The 20552-nt window shown below is 39.4% G+C and overlaps 1 protein-coding gene across 1 annotated transcript in view; it reads left to right on the top strand.

Annotated features, from left to right (window-relative positions):
• Positions 1-1400: 1400 nt before the first annotated feature.
• LOC140243939 (inactive polypeptide N-acetylgalactosaminyltransferase-like protein 5) overlaps positions 1401-20552 on the top strand; it is a 32347-nt gene continuing 13195 nt past the window's right edge. The window contains exons 1-2 of the mRNA XM_072323609.1: positions 1401-1846; positions 6482-6651. Coding sequence (XP_072179710.1) covers positions 1401-1846; positions 6482-6651 — 616 coding nt within the window. The remainder of the gene's footprint in view (positions 1847-6481; positions 6652-20552) is intronic.

Below are 20552 nucleotides of genomic sequence, written 5' to 3'. Positions count from 1 at the left end.
GGGTGGGCTTGCATTATGTCATTTTGTTTCGTGTTGTCTGCGCGTGATTCTTCGATAGACACCAGCTCTGAGACGTCGTCGCAACACCGCCGCATGCAGGATCCAGCTGGATACAATGGCGGATCGGGGGAAGGGGGCCTACCGCACGCGCGTCCCCTTTAATTTTTCTTAAAACAAAAGAAATAAAAAGAAAAGAGAATGAAAAAAAAACCCTCTAATTTTCGATTTTCTTTTTTTTTTTTCACCGGAAACGGCACGGGAGCACTCCTGTTTTTTGTTTGTGTGTGGGTTTTTTTTTTTTTTTTTTTATCAATTTATTATTATTTTTCTTTCTTTTTTTTTTGTCAGCTGATTAAACCCAGAAGTGACACCGGAAATATTTTTTGCGCTCCCGATTCCTGGATCCGCCCCTGGGATACACCCGCGCAAATGATGCTCGCAGCGTGCTTGTGCGCGCTCGGAGTTCTATCATCGAACGTCGTCGATTCGTGACTGTTCCTCACTCCTAAGTTGGGATGGGGCTAAATTTGGCGTGAACCTCACTTGGTGCGGTGGTGGAGCACAGCGGCTCGGTGACGCTGATTCCAAAAGTTCTTTCCGTGTCGTGTACAGGAGAAATTCTCACCACTTCTAATATTAATAGTTACTACATCGAAAGTGCGCAATTCCACACACTGATATTGATGTACCTGCATGGAAACAAACGATAAGGAACTTGTGTTACTCTTTCACATTGAGCTTGACAGATTATCATGGTTTGTTTTTTTGTCGTTTTTTTGTGTGTGTTTTTTCTTTTCTTTTCTTTTCTAAGCGTCTCACGATTATCGCTGGAGTGGAAATATTGGGTCGGGTGAGATTTTTGCCAACACACATGTGTCTGTCTCAGCAATTTGAACATGTCACAGGAGTCCACGGCTATCAACGAAACTGAGCTGGTTTCAGCTTCATTTGATCACGCAATATGCGAGTATGCAATGGGTCAAAGAACAGGGTCAAGTTTCCGCTTCCATTCGCTTACATGTGCACAATGTTTTGGAGCGTGAAAAGAGAAAAGCAACAACCTCCACCCCTCGCCTTGTTCGGTGAAGGACTCCGTAGCAGCCCACTTTCGTATTCGTGTCCTTGGTGCACGCGATACCAAGGGGCATGATTAATCATCCCATATACCTTTTGCTCGTTCGTACAATAAGCTGTAGCTCATCTCGCGGTACAACCTCAATGTGAGTCGTCTGCACGTGGATATGATCATTAAAGACACGGTACATCATACCAAGGAGGGGAGAGATTAACGATATTAAAAGGTCACCTGTTTGTTGCTGAAGAAGGTTGCCTAGTATCAGTAGTACTTCCTTGGTTGGACGTGCTTTCTCGAACTTGTTTCCAGTCTCACGTTTACCATCATGCCTCGGATATACTTCACTGTCGTTGTCTCCGGAACCGCCTGGTTCTCCCTAGCGTTCCTTCTCTTCCTCATTCACCACGAGAGCAGGGATGTTTTGCGCACCGTGCAGCAGGGAATCGTGGCTGACGTGCCCGTGAATTCCGGGCAGGTCCACGATGGTGGTGGTGGTGGTGGAGGCCATCATCATTTTCACGCTCATCCATCGGAGGGTAACGGGAGAAGGAGCAACGCCCATTCTAGGGAGGAGAAGGACCTGGACCCGATCTTGGGCCAGATTGACAAGGACATTCCTCGCTTTGGTCCCGGCGAAGGAGGGCAGCCGGTATTGTTGTCCGGAGAGGCCTTGGGGCGGGCGAAACTCACCCGACACTTGCACAATTACAATCTCGTCGTGAGCGATAAGATTTCAGTGGAGCGAAGCGTGCTGGATACCAGAAATCAAAGGTGTGGATGTATAAACAAATGATATAATGTATGTCCTCTATGTAAAGAAGTTTGAGTGAGTGGATAACGGTGTATGATCAATGACCATGTGGATGCATGTATGGTGGTCATGGACATACAACATGATGATGGTGTTGACGATGATGTCGTGGTCATTGAATGCATCATGGCGCAATTGTCTTCATAATACATCACCACCATCATGATCGACATTGTAATGATTAAAGTGAGAATACAAACTTGTGATCATAATGATATCAATGTGACGCCATTATGCCTTGAGTATAATATACTCAAGTCATGGAGTACTTAATCGATAATGGACCAGGTATACCTGGTACACTAACGATTCTGGTGGCAATATGCTGACGATTAATCATGATGGTGGGAAGTAAGGACATCAATGTATATGCTGCTGCTGCTGCTATATTGATGATGATGACGATGATGATGATGATGAAAGTTTCATGACGATGAAGTATATCGTGTGTGAAGTCTGACCCTGGACATGATTTCTGTTCCTGAGAGTTCTGGCCTGACGTCAATAATGACAACGACAATGACGAAGGTATGTAAATGTGTTAATGATGATTATACTAAGAAGAAAGGTGCGTCAAAGGTAATATGCAGGGATGGTATAGTTTTGGTTAAGATGGAGCTGCAGGTTTCCAACTTTTTTTTTTGTGAGATAATGAGAAATCTCATGAAAACCAAGAACAACATTCAATTCCAAGAGGTATAGTTAAAGTTTATTTGATGAAAATTGGTTTTGAAATGGCCTAGATATCCGGAAACAAAAGCGGTTCTAATAAAAGGTTGGACCCACCTTTTATTAGAACCACTTTGTTTTACTTTGCTTTTCTTTTAATATCGTAGCCATTTCAAAGCCGATTTTCGTCATATGAACTTTGAATTCCTCTTATATGCTCTTCCATATATTTCATAAGATGTTTCTATTTATCTCACAAAAAGTCAAAATCTGAATTTCCCACCCTCAACCAACTGAACTGAACTAAAGTGAGCCAAAACAATACCATCCTTTTAACAATAATGCTAATAAGTGCAGCGACTACAGATTAAAAGGCAAACATTTTGGCGGTGAAATTTGGGATAATGACTGTGAATGTGGTACTGACGGCGAAGACTGCTATGGTTGGGATAACATGTCGACGCAGGTGGTAATGATGATAATACCTCAAACAGGGTGATGTGTTTATTGTAGATATCATTTCGATAGGGTCATAAAATAATGACAGTGGTTTCTGTGGTTAAAGCTATTCTGTTCACCATCAATTATTAGTCACCGTTGAATTTCTTCTGACTGCGAAATTGAGTCACAAGGTCGTTTGTTGCAGGATGTCAAAGTGTGGCGCCTCTTGTAACTTGCCATAGGAAAAGAATCACCCGAAGACTGAATACTTAAATGCATGATATCATTTGAATGATTTTAACATCATGAAACAGAAGGAACGAGTAAAAATGAATGGAAGCTTAAGCGAAAGAGACAGATAGAAAGGAGTTAGACTGTGACTTGCTGCATGGGGTATCATTGCCGTTATAGTGTACAATCGTCATTCTTCTGATAGGGAGTATATAAGAAAGACAAGGGATATGAAATGGAATGTACAATAAATGTTGTAAGTTTGAATTAAAGAAAAAAATCCGCCATTACTTTAAGATTTGCTTTGATTTTCACATCACCAGAGTGAGAGGAGCAGATGTGACTCATTAATTTATCAGAAATACGAAATCAGAATCAATGACACCAAATGTTGAGTTTCCTGGTTCAAATCTACTGCTAGCAGTGGCTTTACCCAAACATAGGCGAATAATTTGTAATCAAAGCCATATGACGCATTTTTATTTTACGGTTTTGTTTAGTTTCTTTGTAAAATAACTCCAAACTCAACTCAAGAAGAAGGCATCTAATTTTTATATAGACACACAAAAACAAATATTTGGTGTGAGACGGCATTGGTACGTGGCCAAGAAGTATATTCCAGTGTGTCTATATGCAGTCCTATACGTATATAGAACACCACATCAGATGAACTATATAGAGGTGTTCAAACGGTATCCAATTTTCTCATCGGCCTATATACTCCAGTAGCTGAGTCAGAGACTTCCGGTGTTCAGGTACCCGCAGGTACCCCTCCCCACCTTCAAGTGCTGTACAAGTATAGCTTTAATTTACAAGTATAGCTTTAATTTGCGAGTATCTGTTCGTATATTTCGTCCTGCTTCCATCAAAGTTTACTAGAAAGGGTGGTAATGGAAGTATTGATATCACCCACATGGACTTGTCATGAAGCAACTCCCCCTTTCAACGATGCCTATGCATTAGCTGTAATAATAGCACCTTATTTCAGACGATGACGACGAATTTAGGTACATTGAACCTCTCTCTGACCTTCAGACCACTGTGTATACTGTGGCGAAGCAATAATATAAATGCGCCTACAAAATCATTATCGTTTCCGAGATTTATAGAGAATCCTGTCATTGCTATAACTATGCTCTCGTTTGCCATATTAAACAGGAAATTACTTTCTAGGTTTAGCAAGTACGTATGGAATTTATGATACGAAGCACGACTATAGTCGGCGTTCTTATACGCTCATCACTTTTATAATTTTATACTCTCTATTATACCTTACTTTGAGCACTTACAGGAATATGCTCACGACTGTCAATCAGATAGCGTTGGATTATTCATGCGTGAGTAGCTCGAACGTCGTCTATCATCTTCATCCTCCATGTCCTCTCAGGTTTTTTGTTTGTTTGTTTTAATTTGTTTTCCACCTTACTGATGCGACACGCTCAAAAACCACTCTAGACATTCAGTAGTCTCGGTGTCCAATGAGTCGACTAATTGTTAAGTTGAGTGAGACGAAGACACAACAGTTGCCATCGTTCGCTGGCACCCAATCGCACAGTTGTCATGGCAACTTGGAAGTGGTTTATTGAGGTGAAGTTCGTGCCAACCTCTCAACAAGGTCGGCATGGTTGATGGGACTCCTGTCCGGATATAGGTCCTAGACTATCTGCTATGGTGACATCCAAAAATTGCTGTTCGCCTCCCAACATCATTGCAGGAGTTTTTGTATAGTTTTACGTAGTCCCTGCTGTACTGAACGGGAGCAGCGAACTACATTCTGGACAGATTATGGATAACTCGAGTTTTGTTTTAACTGTTAAGATACGTTTTAATTACAGAATAGATAATTTGTGGTGGAAAAAGAAGTCACTTCATTTTCAGTTATAGGAAACCAAAACCTAAAGAGAAATGTGGATTGAGTGAACGCAGAAATATTAGTTAAACACATCAGCGAAAGTTTGAGGGAAATCGGACAATCGATGCAAAAGTTATGAATTTTTAAAGTTTTGGTGTTGGAACCGCTGGATGAGGAGACTGCTAGAGGTTATGACGTAGGTGATGTGGACGACAATATAAAGAAATGTAAAGAGAACCCCCCCCCCCCCCCCAAAAAAAAAAAAAAAAAAAAAAATCAATTTTTCATGAAAATTACACATTCCATCAATTTGATACTTCCCCATTATGTTAAGAGTAGATTATTCCCCCTGCTTTCTGAAAGCGGTTAGCCAAGTGTTCTTTCATTTTGGAAAAGTGAATTTTTAATGCTGTAATTATAGAAAATAAACTCACATTATCAATGCTTGATTAAACATTTTGCAGAGAAACCTCAACGTGTTTGAAGATTTTACCTTAAAATGAGCGAAAAAGAAGAAGGGGGGGGGGGGGTCGTAAACCGCAAATGTAGTGTCTGCCATAGCAAATAGGTTAACATCATGATCATGTTATCGGAAATAGACCGGCAAGCAATAATGTCATCCAGGCTGATCTTCGCCTTCCGTTTTATATATTAAACGACCTCTTTCTTCGCCCTAAATAAGTCTGAAACTTGCATGGTGTACATAATGAATGGAAAAGGTGCTATCCGCCCACGCCTGTATTCTGACAATGCCCACTGTTGTTGGATTTTTCTATTTCTGCAACCCGCAATCCTTTCGGTGATTTTTATCACATTTCTGTTCGGAGACGTTGTTAAAACGTAAATAAGCCAGATGAGAAGTCAAGGTTTTTGAGTTCTGGGAGAGTTTTCACCGTTTTCTACTTCTTGTATACCTAGCCAACGCACCAAGTATAGGCGTCAGATACATCTGTTGTGGATACTCACGGCCTTCAGACCAGAAATAGAATGGCTTTAATTAAGTGAATTGTAAATGTTAGCTTCGATGAATGCATATAAAACATTGGAGACACAGCAAAAATAACAACAGAGGACCAAATGCGATATGAATGAGATTAGGTAATCATAAACAACCATAACAACAAAACTGTTAGCGAGACTAGTGCTGAAAAAAAAAGAAGATCGCGATAACTTCGATTTAGTTGTATGACTGATCTTCTATAGCTGTAAATGATGTTTACGATGAATTGCGATACTCAGATGTTAAAATCAATGTTTAATGATAACATGTTCTTCTTTCCCTCTTCGATTCTTTATCCCTGTCTCTCTGTCTGTCTCTCTGTCTGTCTGTCTGTCTGTCTGTCTGTCTGTCTATCTGTCTGTCTGTCTGTCTGTCCCCACATCCATCTTCTCTAAACTGTAGATGCCAGGACATCACGTACAAGTTCTCCAACTTGCCCAGTGCCACAGTGATCATCGCGTTCCACAACGAGGCGTGGTCGACGCTCATGAGAACCGTGCACAGCGTGATCAATCGCACTCCCCGGGACGTTCTCAAGGAGGTGATACTGGTCAACGACGCCAGCGATGACGGTAAGACATCGTTGAGGGCTTCGTTACCGGCTGCGTTAAATAGGATGAAACTATAAATCTGTATACCGTATAAAATCATCGTTGTCTGACCATAACGGATCACTTTTCAAGGATATGTCTCTATAACCTCTATGACCAATTGCTTGTGATGTTCTAGAGAACATATTACAGTTCCTCATCTAATATTATAGTTTCATCTACCTTTATTGTTTCATTATGACTGGAATCCTTAATGTCGCGCAAAATGAAATATGCATATAGATAAATGTCTGAAAAAAGAACTTCTGGTAACCAAAGTAACAGTAAAACAATACACAATCGGCCTAAAAGATGCAACCAATAATGAAGAATGAGCTTAAATCTGGACACAAAAAGAACAAAAACAGACCTGAGCAAACATCATAGAAAGCTCAACTTTAACCCCTAATCTTACGAGGGTCCCGTTGCCCTTCTTCAAATTCCTCTGTTGCGTAAACAACGGCTACAAAGTGAATGTATTTAAAGAAGGAAAGTATAATTATGACCTGTTTATGAAAAAGATATTTGTGCTTGTGCGGTGATTTTTGTAGACGTTTTGTGACTTTTTTTTCTTGTGACTGTCTCAAACTATCTCTGTAAGGTGCTTACATGCTCATAATGATTTGCAATGATTATTGTAAAGTATATGACACCGATGTTCATAATATATCATTTGTGCGATCCATTCCGATGTATCACGAAGATTCGCAAGATAGTATGTTTCCATGATAATAACATTCTTACATATCGTCTATTTTTATATCACTTTTACTACTGTTTCACTTGTATCAGTTCACTCCCGATGTTCAATCATGTTAAAATAAGCGGACGTCACGCTTTGACTAACTGCTTTACTGGTCTTCGGACGGAGATTGTATTCAGTATCCAACAAGTGATGCGTTTCTTTCTTTCGTGGCATGTTATCTTCATATCGCACACATGTCTAGACCTTTATGTTCTTATACTTATAGTATTTCCTTATAGCATTCCTGGAGATTAAGTTCTCTGGTCTGCAAAATGCATTCAGCCCAAAAGTTTGAGCTCCATATGCACGCGCAGCTGCCGAAGGAATTTGCAAGGTGAAGAGTTCAAAAAATTCCTTGGCAAAACACTTCCTAGCTCTGCATCCGTATCCGTTCTATGTATGTATTTATGATACTGTACATACTCGATATTGTGTCTTTGGAGTCCAGCATTGCTCACCATTGCACTTGAGGGCCCTGGAAGTTCTGTAGGGCTCTTAGATGACTCCATCAGGTGCCATTGTATAGCCCTTTTTATCATTTGTCCACATGGAATGAGCTTTAAACCAGAGACACAAATCTTTATCCCTTCTCAGCACGTTTGACTCACTTTGGCAAATAACCAATCTTTTGCCTGTCATCAGTTTGTGGCATGATGATGCTCAGAATGTTGCGTTTTGAAAGGATGTTGAGCAAAAGTTTTAACATGTTGCTTGGTGGGAGATGTTAATCCCCCGAATGGAACATTATACCCCGTGTGTGCGTGTGCGTGTTTGTTTGTTTGTGTGTGTGTGTGTGTGTGTGTTTCTGTTTGTGTACATTACATTGTGTACATGCTTCTCAAAGTATAATAATGAATGAAGTTCATTTTGCTTGAAGTTTATTCAATTTTTAGTGAACTTATATTTTCTGTTTATATAGTCTTCAACGAAATCCCGAACAATGTGATTTTCATGACGGTGATAGTTCCTCTCAGCATGAGTTTACTTGAGTCATAAAATATACTGATATAATTGAAATAAATATGAAGTTGATTTATTCAAGAACATGTACAAAGAATTCAGACAATAATGATGTGGGCAAACAACGAGCGTTTATGTAAATGAAAATCAGCATGGAACATGTCATGGAAAAGCAAATGCAGTGGTCTACCGTACTTTGTATTTAGGGCCTAAATGTTTTATTGAAATTGTCTAATTTAATTTTTCTCAGAAATCCTGTTTTACCAACAGTACGTCCATTCGCAGAGTAGGCATATACTAAGTATACGAAATAACGGAGAGGGCTTGGGAAGCTATTAAAGGAATCAGGGATAAAAAAAAAAATGAGACAAAAGTAAAGTTGGACACGGAGGGAGATTGAGGTCATGTTGTGCATGTGGCAAACATGAGAGTCATGTTGTTGTTGTTGTTGTTTTTTTTCTCCTTTTTCTTTTACTGAGCTTGTCTAGAATGCATTCATAGAACGAAACAAAAGGAACCTTCGGACAGAGAGGGAGAGGTCATATAGAGGGAGAGAGCGGGAGAAGAAGATATACATTCGTGAGTCTGGAGGTCATGGATGATTACATTCATGTGTCTTCCAGGCGGAGAAGAGGGCTATGATAATTGACAAGCCGATGCGGCAAAGAGAGAGAGGGAGAGAGAGAGGGAGGGTGGAATTACGGCAAATTTAAGCGCCAAATTGAATTCGTACCATCCAGCCGGGTTTCCGCTGGGAGAAACATTTACGTCGGATTGGACGTTAACCCTTTTGCCCCTAAGAATCAGAGGGGCACGCCCTCTGGAAAAACCCCTGCTGGTTTTGTCGCGGTCTGTTTTCTCCTCTCTCGCTCTCTATCTATCTATCTATCTATCTATCTATCTATCTATCTATCTATCTATCTATCTATCTATCCAGCTCTCTATCTATCTATCCAGCTATCTATCTCTCTCTCTCTCTCTCTCTATCTATCTATCTATCTATCTATCTATCTATCTATCTATCTATCTATCTATCTATCTATCTATCTATCTCTCTATCTCACTTTCTCTGTCGATTTTAGATCTATTTGTGTACCCGGTAAAATATATATATATACATACATATACATATTTAAGTTTCAGTCTATTTATATATTCTCTGTTTGTCCTTCTATATCTATCTATACCTGTTATCAAATTGTCTGTCTGTCTGTCTATGTATAATCTTTCCACTTATATCTGTCTGTGTGTTTACCTATCCATCTGTCTATATCTATTGGCCCATCTCTCACTATAATATGTCTATCTATCTATCTATCTATCTATCTATCTATCTATCTATCTATCTATCTATCTATTTGTCTACACTGGTTTCATCGAGACATCTTCTCTGTCCCTCGGGCTCCTTTTGATGATCTATCCAGACTTGTTTGTCGTTTTCAGTCTACCATCTTGCCTCTTCCCATGGCCTCTCTCAGGTCTACGCGTTCCCCTAATCGTTTCACTCTATAATTTCTCTCAGTCCTCTTCTCACGCACTCTTCTTTCTTTTCTTTGTTATATAGTTGTCCTTGTCCTTTGCTGTTGTATGTTTGGGTCGTTTTATTTCGAGAACGATAAGGTTGTCCTTGATTATTCGTCAGTATTTAAGGGGGAGGGTAGCAGAGGGACGTGAAGTTACACTTCATGAGTATTTTGATGACTTAAAGTTACTACGAGGGACAGTGGAAGGGCAACCTTCATTAAAGGATTCATTAATCTTTCTTCTAATGACAAAATACTCTCAAATCGCCTAACGGGTGGGACACTGACATAAATTTCAAGCCTAGGGAGTGTCTGTAAAAATTGGCGATGGACAAACGCTATTTATTACGGGGTATTTGTTTTTTGTTTTTTCTTTATAATCTGACAGTAATCTGAAATCGATTTGTTTCAAAAACAGTTGGTTTCTGTATACGGATCAGAACTTGATTAATCGACACCCTTCCCTCATCTTTAATGTTGTAGCTCCATGGTTGAAGAGATGGTGAGTGATTGCAATAAAACTTCATTACAAGGGGGGGGGGGGGGGTAGAGTGCACATTTTGGGTGATAAACCTGGTCCTTCTCCTATCGCACATTTTGCCCGTAAGCTGTCATGTACCTACACAATCATGCGATGATCTAACAATAATCACGTGGATTTCTTTTTAGAACTTGAGGTGTCATCTCGCTTTTTCGTTTGCAGACATCACGTGACAGTTATGGGTTTCTGCAATTATGTATCCCTAAACTTTTTCTTTAGAAGAGGCTGAATATCCCTTTTTTGTATCTATAATTCTCTCCTTATTTTTGCTTCCACATTTTGTAGAGTGATGGTGAACTTCGTACGATTCTTCTCTACTCAATCCTACGCAATACGTGACGGACAAGAAGGTATAGAGATAGGCTTATAGTCAACCTCGATTCCTTGACAATTCTGCTAATTAACATTTTCCGGTGATGATCCCGGTATGACGTCTAAACTTCCGGAGGGGAGTCGAGTTTCTTAGTGTTGTTTGGAATAATCTGCCTATAATAATGAATATTACCTGTTATTTCAGTACCTGCTATGTACGCGAAAGTGCTTCCCACACGTTCCGTCTCTCCCGACAGATTTCATTCGAAAGACATAAGAGAAGATTTGAAAGGTATCGTTTACCATTGGGGCAGTGATTAAAAAATGTTCGAGTTATCATATTTGATGCATATTATGTGTAGGTCAGCTGTATCACATAACATCCTACACTACCACATAAACGTTTCATAATAAAGCCTAAAATATAAGGATATATCACTATTTTTCTCACTAAACAATAACTGCAGAAACAATTTCATTATAACTATTGTTCACAGTTTGTATATTTAACAATACTTGACGTTGATTATACTGATTCAAACTTTAACATTGGTTGTTTCTATCCCTATTTTACATTTAAGAACTATTTTGAAGCACTAAAGCTGGGTTTTTGTTTCATCTGCAAATGGTACAAAACGCCTTTAAGTCCGAATGCCTTACGTGGGCAGTTTATATCCTCCGTACTAAATACAAAAGAAAACAAAATATCCCAGAAAGCAACGACGAGTCCAATGAATTCTGGTCAGGTGATTAACAGCTATTTACAGGGCACTGAAGGGGGCAATTTAGCCGAAATGTTCCTGAATGTTTCCTTGAGATGCAATCGGTAATGTCAGACTTTTCCGCAAATTCATACAAATTAATACAGTCTGAATGTCAAGAAGTCATTATAGTCCCATGATGATCTTTAAATACTCACACGACTATGACGACGCTTGAAAATGTGTTCCCAGTCCAATTTAGGTCTAGTTGATTGTTTCCATTTTTTCTACTTTTTTTTTTACAGCAAAAACGATGCAAATGTATGAGTGTAATGGGGCAACGCGGCACTCGAAATGGGTGTTTAGATAACTATTTACATCGATATGATGTAGGCGATGACTTTCAAATCAAACTTTATTAATTTTTTTCCAACAGAATAAATATACAAAGTAATATGTGAGGAATATAAAATAGATCCACACGAATGGTTTGTTGCTTAGTTTAGTTTAGTTTAGTTTAGTTTAGTTTAGTTTAGTTTAGTTTAGTTTAGTTTAGTTTAGTTTATTTCACCACGGGTCACTCACTTCAGCCAATGGCTGTTCTTCTGTGAGTCCGTGAAGTAAAAAAAAATCATACAATTACAAAATACAACATTTTATACATAGTATAGGAAACTTAAAAAAAAAAGAAGAAAGTAACAAAAAAAAGTTAAATACAAAAATCAAACAAACAGACACTCAAAAACAAATCATAGGAAATCATGCATACTACATAAAGAAAATGAGAATTAAGATACTGAAAAAAAACAAAGGAAAACGATTAATGCACAGTGTTACAGTTCAATGCAAACAATTACTACGTATATAATTTATCCACCTTTTGTTGTTGTTGTTGTTGTTGTTGTTGTTGTTGTTGTTGTTGTTGTTGTTGTTGTTGTTGTTGTTGTTGTTGTTGTTGTTGTTGTTGTTGTTGTTGTTGTTGTTGTTGTTGTTGTTGTTGTTGTTGTTGTTGTTCATTTTCCATCTGTGAATATGGCTGGATAGCCCATATTCAGCTACTCTAAGCTGGTCTTCCATGGGGTCCAGTTGGATGTGGGGTGGGACCACTTCACCGGGTTAGACACCCTGCTCTTTGCGATGAATGAATGAAGCGGGATCTTTTACGTGCATGAGCTGTGACTCTCTCATACACGGGACCTCCATTTTATGTCCTATCCGAGGGACAGAGTGTTCTGCCTCTTGCTAGAGGGGACGGTATGTTTACACACAACATTGCTCAGTCCAGACTCGGGTTCGAACCCGGGCCGCGTGATCGTGAGGCAGACGCGCTACCGACTGAGCCAACTCACCGCCCTTTGTTTTGTTTGTTGAAGGATGGTATAGTTTTGGTTGAGATGGGATTTAAGTTTTAAGGTTTTTCGAGTAGAAACCACTTTGATATTCAAGAGCATACAATAAGACATATAATTAAGAGGGATTGAAAGTTTATTTGATGGAAATCGTTTTTGAAGTGGCTGAAATACCCAAAACAAAGTAAAACAAAACGGTCTTAATAAAAGGTGGAACCCACTTTCTATTCGTGCATCTTTTGTTTATGGACAGCTCAGCCATTACAAAACCGATTTTTCATCAAATGAACTTTTAATTCCTCTTATAATTGTGTGCACCTTCATATTTTCATATAAGTGATTTCTACATTATCGCGAAAAAAAGTTAAAACCAACACTATACCATTCCTTTAATGCCCTTGAGGGAAGTCACATATGTCCCAAGGAGACTTTGAGGGACTTATGATCTCCCCGGCAAAATATCTAAGGGAGAGTTAAACCCAAATATAGACGTAAATATGTAGAGTGAATGCAGATATTAGTAGAACCCATCAGCGAAGTTTGGGGAAAATCTGACGATGCCCGTTTAAAAGTGTGGTGACATCATGTATGGACAAAGATATTCACAAAATATTCAGAAAATTCACCATATTTTCACCTTTTTTTTTTCAATTTCAATTTGTCAGCTTGTTGGGCAGAAATAAAAAAAAACGCATAGTGCATGAAACTGATACATTATTAGGGTTATTGGGTGTTAAATAAGTTATCAATCTCATATTACCATGATTACAGTGAATACATTTACTATTCAGTTTGGGTTTTTTGAGAGCAGTGTGACAGAATGAACAAAAAAGTATTAACTATGAATATCACGAGGTGTTGTATCCCCCTCCCTTCATCATGAATAAATGACGTGTGTAAGCGTGAACCGGGAGGTGGGGAAACCTTCTGTATTGAGTGCATTCATCCAGTTTCCCATCCCACAGAACTTATCTGCATGGCTATATAGGATGATGCAAAGGTCAAGAAGTCACGAAAGTCAAGAACCTCACGTACTGACGTGGAGCTCGGTGTGATCAAGGGGACAAGGAGTTACGCCGACTGGGCGAGCTCGCCTCGTCTACCTCCTTGGTGTGATAATCATCCCCCTCGGTGTTACCATGGCAACGACTGATGCCTACATGGGAATTGGTGTATGGTACTTAACCTTCGCACGCCCCCAACCCCCCCCCCTCCTACTCTACTGACAGAAAGGTGTTAGCTTTGTCATCATCCCAACATCCTTGTCAAGCGTGCATAATTCGTATCAAAGTGATGTACATGATAATTGTGTGTTTCTTCACAGCAACATGGGTACATCCAGGGAGATAGTACATCGATTGGACACCTGTGGTCTTCCAAAATTGATAGATATGGTTATGGTTATTTATAGGATTTGGGAGGAATCCTCATCCCCCCTTTTCCCAACCCGAAAGACAGAGAAAGAGTGAGAGCGGGAGAAGGAATGAGGGGGAGAGATGGAGGGGGTGGGAAGAATCTATTTAACCCGACTTAAAACATGTCTATCAGTGGATGCGATTTGCATGGGGATAGCATTTTGGACGTGACGGACTTATCGATTCCGACAGGAAAGAAAGTATGATTAGTGGGGGCTCTTTAGCTGGGATTAATCTGTTCGTTATCAACATTTGCCAGACATCGAAGAATGTTTTTACATTTGCTTTGATTTTTACCATGTAATGTTCAGAGAGGAACGCAAACCAAAAAGGGGGAAAGAGAGAGTTTTTAAGTGTCAGAATCTTACCATGTTACGTGCATGTTATGCTTTAAAGGGCTGTGCATAAAGCTCGTGTGGTGTTTAGTTTGTTTCTAACATTTTCAGGAAAGAGCGATGTTCCTGCATCTCGAGTCGTTTGATGTGTTTATTCTTTATTCTCAACTACACGTGCAGGTGTAGTACTACACTTAAAGGGATGCCTTAGTGAACATTCACCTTTTAACCTTTTGTGAGATCGAAACCACTGTAAGAAATATTAAAGAGCATGCAATTCTAATAGGAATTCAAGCTTTATTAGGATCGCTTTGTTTTGGATATCTCAGCCATTTCAAAACAAATTTTCATCAAATAAACTTCGAAAACCTCCAAGAATTATATGATCTTTCATATTTCATATCTCAAAAAATCAGCATCGAAAAATGATGGAAACCTAAAGCCCTATCGCAACCAAAACTTGATCATCCCTTTAAGGTATACAAAGTGTATATGGCCAAGATGGCTTGAAGACGCTTAGAAGAATTAAGATTACTGTTATTTATTATCAATCCATACATTGTTGATTTGTGTGTCAATGACAGCCAATAATAGGTATAATGTAAGCATACACGTCATCGCAAAACACATTAGTCACAACGTAACATTGATACCTCAACCATTCGCAGCTTCTTTTCAGAGGACACTGTGGCTAACAATTTGGAAATATGAAGGATATTTGGCAAGTGTTTTTTCTGTGTTTTTCCCTTCAACCTTTGATCTACGACGGCTGCCTTTGACATGTTCTGATATCAAGCCGATATGTGTTCTCATTTTTTTAATACTTATGTCACCTTCTTGTAAATGTTAGCAGAAATTGATCATGATATCGAAAAGAGAAGTGCAGAAACACACACCGCCGGGAAGCACTTTAACAATACGATAGCCCTATTGGGAAGAAAACATTGAGTTCTTATATCGCTTTAATGGCAAACTGAAGTTTTACAAAATTTGCAGGCTCTGTCAAGATTATGGTATGACCAAAATACTGCCATGCTTGCTAGCCAATCCAGCTGCACGGTTATATATACGAAGAAAATTGTGTATGATAAATGTCACATAAGCGATCGTCTCAATATGTCTTTAGTATGCGATTTCTCCATAATTTCATTTTCAAAAGTTATAATCAAGAGACAAAGGCAGCTAGTTGAGATCATTCTGAATAGAAGCAGTCTGATACAACGCATTTTTTATTACATAATCATCTCAGGGCAACAGCTTGAAAATGGCATGGTGTTATAACACAATCGCGAATGGCATAATGACAAATTTACGCTTCTGTTTCCAAATCCTTGAACGAGCTGCATAGATGTGACCTTTTATGACGTCACTTTGCACAAACCCCATCTGACTGTGAATCGGGTTTCACTGCATGATTTGCCTAGTCAGCGGATTGCATGGTGTGTTCCACACGCTCGGCCAATTCAGGGAGGTGAAGTTCATTTCCTAGCCGCCTTTCAAGGCTTACAAACTAAGTTTGGATGCCCCACATATTCTTATTCTTTTATTTTTGTTGCTGTCTTTTGTTGGTCTTTTAGTTGCTGCTGTTGATTATGATCTAATTGTGAACCGCAGTGCCAGTGAGATCCCGGTTTGCGGAAACGAAAGCGGAAGCTCAATGCAAAGGTTGATTACGAGTAGCCGTTGTTTCTATCAATAAAGTCATCATGACAAACGTTAATTATTTTGTTTTGTAATGTGTTTGAGTGTGTGTGTGTGTGTGTCTGTGTGTGTCTGTGTGTGTCTGTGTGTGTTGTAGATGAAATGACGCGCGTACATAAAACCGACACAATTAAAAACTCAGCGTTGATACACATCTAAAAGGAAGAGTTAGTCAAACCATCGAGATTCCATTAAAGATTCCGATAGGAATGGCTTTAATTCACATTTGACATTTGACAATTTCACAATTTGAATGATGAGGTAGACACTTTAGATGTATACTATGTGGTGCAGTTATTGTGTCCACAGGAGGCAAGGCTAAAAAAAAAAAAAAAAAAATCATCTATAGATGACTTAGAAAAGTATATCCCACTTTGAGTGTTCTATATAAGTTGCAGGGAAAACAATCAATTACTTGCGCCCGAGTACTCTGTACCCGAATACACATTCTGAAGTTATGTATTTTCAAAGTTTTGGCTAATTTCGCGGGCGGTCCTCTCTTTATATAGGTAAAGCACCACATGTAACAACTGTCGATATTCGATTTTTTCCTTCAGAAATAGGACGAAATAGGACATGATCATCTCAATAACATGTCAAGGAAATGGTTGTATGCGTCTCTTATCAGAGAAAATGAAGATTTGTGAAATTCACTTGCTAGTCTGCCTTTAGCCTCTAGAGCAAACTTGCACGTTGTGAGGATTTTTCTTCTTTTTTAGTGTGAAATGTAAGGCAGAACGACAATGACGGTTTCATTCTCCACCAAGAAGGCTATGCAGAGCTTTGAACAGATGAACGGTTTTTCCCAAGGCAAAATTTGTAAAGCCCCATGTATATACAGTTGGAGTGAATCGTTCACTGTCATTGTCGTATATCATGATTGTTATCTGTGTAAACTTACAGTATACTCTATTATTATGTGTGTAAGGTTATAAATGCTTCAATATTTATCGGAAATATGGTTGTTGTCACAGATATTAGAAGCTAATTCCGGTCATTATCAGACAAGCATGTGAAAGAGAGGAACAATTAATTTCTGCGCGGTTTTTTTCAGTGGTCGTCTGAGCATTGATGACGGGTCGGTTGCGGATGAGTTCAGCGGAGGAGGTTTCACTGGTCACTAGAGAGTAATCCGCCACGAATTGTTTCGTCTCATCAATCATAGCACAGTATGCCCCCTTAGGCAAGCTGAGTCATCAACCATAAATCATCTTATGATTAAGCCCTAGGCTTAGGCATATCTTTGCGATATATAAATCTATGATAAATGCATACCACCGAGGATGTATTAGGCGAGCTCGCCTTGTACCTCCTTAGTATACCGCCAGGCAGGTGCGTGGAAGATCTCATCTGATCTCCATGGTAACATATATCCTCACTGTCTGGGGTGGCATGAGACGGACTAATTTTTTAATACACTCCGCGGATGATGGATTGCAAGGGAATCCACAGATCTGCAGAACATGCAAAGAATCCAAGATGCATCTTTTGCGGAAAGCTTAAAGGAGGCACACCAATGGTTGCCTTTAAAGGGATGGTATACTTTTGGTTGCGATGAGAGATTCAGATTCAAACTTTCTGTGAGCTAAGAAACCTTTAACGAAGTATCAAAGAGCATTTTATTCTAAGAGGAATTCAAACTTTATTTGATGAAAATCGGTTTTTGAAATGGCCGAGATACCCCCAAAAGCAGTTAAACAAAGTTATCCTAATGAACGGTGGGACCCACCTTTCATGAGGATTTCTTTGTTTGTTTGTTTGTTTGTTTGTTTGTTTTTTTGATATCTCAGCCATATCAAAATCGATTTTCAAACTTTGAATTCCTCCTAGAATGGTATGCTCTTTAATATTCCATAAGTTGGAAACCTGAAGCCCCATATCAACCGAAAATATACTATCCCTTTTAGTTTATTTTATGAGGTATGCCAGATTTGATAGCCCTGTGAGTTCTCTAATCAGGCTTGGGTGTCTGAAATCAGAATGGGAGACGGATATTCAAGTGTCGATATGAAAGGAAACATCCACAGAATCTGTTTTATCCCTTGAAGCCGCAAGATAATCCGCTATGTCTCCCCGCTTTCAAATCCCCCGTCTTTACTCGTGCAGCCATCAGATTGTTCTCACCTCCCTGGATCGAGTTACGTGTCATGAATCATGCATAAACCTTTTTAGTAAAGCAACCGGGTAGTGACAAATCACATGATTGCAGGATGTAATAAACTTCTGCTTCCACATATTCATTGCTAACCAATCATCTTGTTTACCAGAACAAGCTTAAGGAGCTATTTCTAATGTATAGGTCCTACTGTCGTGATCTAGCTTTTATATAGCAGCTTGCATCCAATATTTACAATTTGTGCTTTACGGAATTATGCAACAGCGCTGCCTGCATATTGAAATCCAGAAACATTAAACTGTTCATTATTCAGTTCATCACGACAACGCCTGAAACGATGCCACAAGGATTATAAGAGTTTTATCTGGGATAAATACTCCCGAGTGATACGCGCCTTTAAAACCATACCACCACCACCACCAACAACAACAACAACAACAACAAGTTATGTTTGTTTGGTTGCTGTCGTTTTTGTTTTTATTAATTTGTCTAATATTTTCATACAGAGATGGATAAGAGGAAGGAAAGAGGGTGGGGTAGGGTTGTTTGTGATAGGGGATGAAGAAGCATTACCTGGTCCTCAGATTTGACATTATGTTCTGTAGTGAGCTGGAGAATGAACTTGGGCTGTCGGCTCTATAGCGATAACATGTGCAAGAGAGGTATGCATGGTGGGAAGCAAACGAACAGCTGTTACTCTTCTTCTTCTTTTTGTTTAAGACCGTATATCTCGAGCAGGTGACGAGTGGACCCGCATTCCCGTACACGAGGACACGACATGCATGGGGAGTGGATGAATACCGCGATGTTTGTCATAAAAAGAGCTTGAAGAATTCCCGCAGACCACAGCCACGCGACGTGCTCTGAGTTTCCTCCATTTCTCTTTTCTTTCTTTATGTCCAGACCAGCCATGGTTTCCAAGGCAACGGGTCACTCGGTCAGTCTGATCGCAGGTCAAGGGACCATTGGACTCCAACTAGATGGCCACAAAATTCATGGCTACTGATAAACATTTTTTCCCCCTCCCTTGGTGCTACAGCAGACAAATTATTTATGGTCGACAAAAGAAAAGTTACGTTGACAAAAACTCCCTGAGATGATCGTGAAAAAAAAAATAGTTTTAGCAAAAAATGCAGACATAAACCAGAAAGTGGGGTTGATGACGGTGACAAGATGACACAGCTGTGTTTGTCATCCTTTCTAGATTTCATTTTGACCGCAGTTATTTCAATAGTCTCATTACAATATGGTGGCAATCACTCTTCAAACCTCTTCAGTGTCGACATCATTACCTCGATCGTTGCCAGGTAACCATTCAGATGTTGAAGTCACTTTCGCGCTGGACAAGATCGGAACTGAAGACCCCTTGTTTCGTTTATGATTCCAGAGCCTATAAGCCACTATGCCTCAGTGCTTCCACATCAATTATGAATCTCCAATTGTTCGTTTGTTTGTCTTGTTTAATTTCATTTCTAAAGCACACCATAAACTTGGACAATTTCTCAAGCAATGAACTTTCGCCTGCTAACGTTTTCATTCCTTTTCTTTTCCTTTGTCCATAATTATTCAGAATGTATATAATACGACTGCATAGTCTTATTTTGCTTTGTCTAGCGGCTTATATTTCTCCTATTTAATCTTGTTGTTGCGTGTGTGTTTGTGTGTGTGTGTTTACTGTAGTTTTACGTGGTCAATGGCAGTGTTCATTGGCTCTTGTCCAGTTCAATATCACAAAGATGTTACTGTACTTCGAAGTAGGCCTAACTGAAAACCCTCGAACCCATTGTGGCAGGTGCCTAAATACAGCCTCCGGCACTTTTTTTTTAACGAGTCTTTAAATCACAGCCAAGTTTACTCTTAAAACAAGATCAAGTTTTCCTCGTCTTTTTCTTTTCTTCGACACCGGCATAACAAAGTAGACTTCACCTCCATCCAGACAGGGTGATGGGGTGCCACCTCCCTGCTCCCGAATAGAACTGTTATAATATCGAAAAGAATTTACGGGAAGGAACCTACTGTGGTGGGTTATTGAACTTCGTATGCGTATAAATCTTGGATGTTTATATTGTTAAACGTGTACAATTTTCCCGCATCGACACTTTTATGGGCAAGAGACTTCGGCGAGAAAATAAAGCAGTACCGTCAGTACTTCCTTTCTATGTTATCGTGTAGTGGAACCATGGCG

This window comes from Diadema setosum, chromosome 20, assembly GCF_964275005.1.
Source record: "Diadema setosum chromosome 20, eeDiaSeto1, whole genome shotgun sequence".
In the NCBI taxonomy this organism is placed as follows: Eukaryota; Metazoa; Echinodermata; class Echinoidea; order Diadematoida; family Diadematidae; genus Diadema; species Diadema setosum.
Note: the sequence above shows the minus strand (reverse complement) of the source record. Positions and strands in the feature narration are given on the sequence as shown.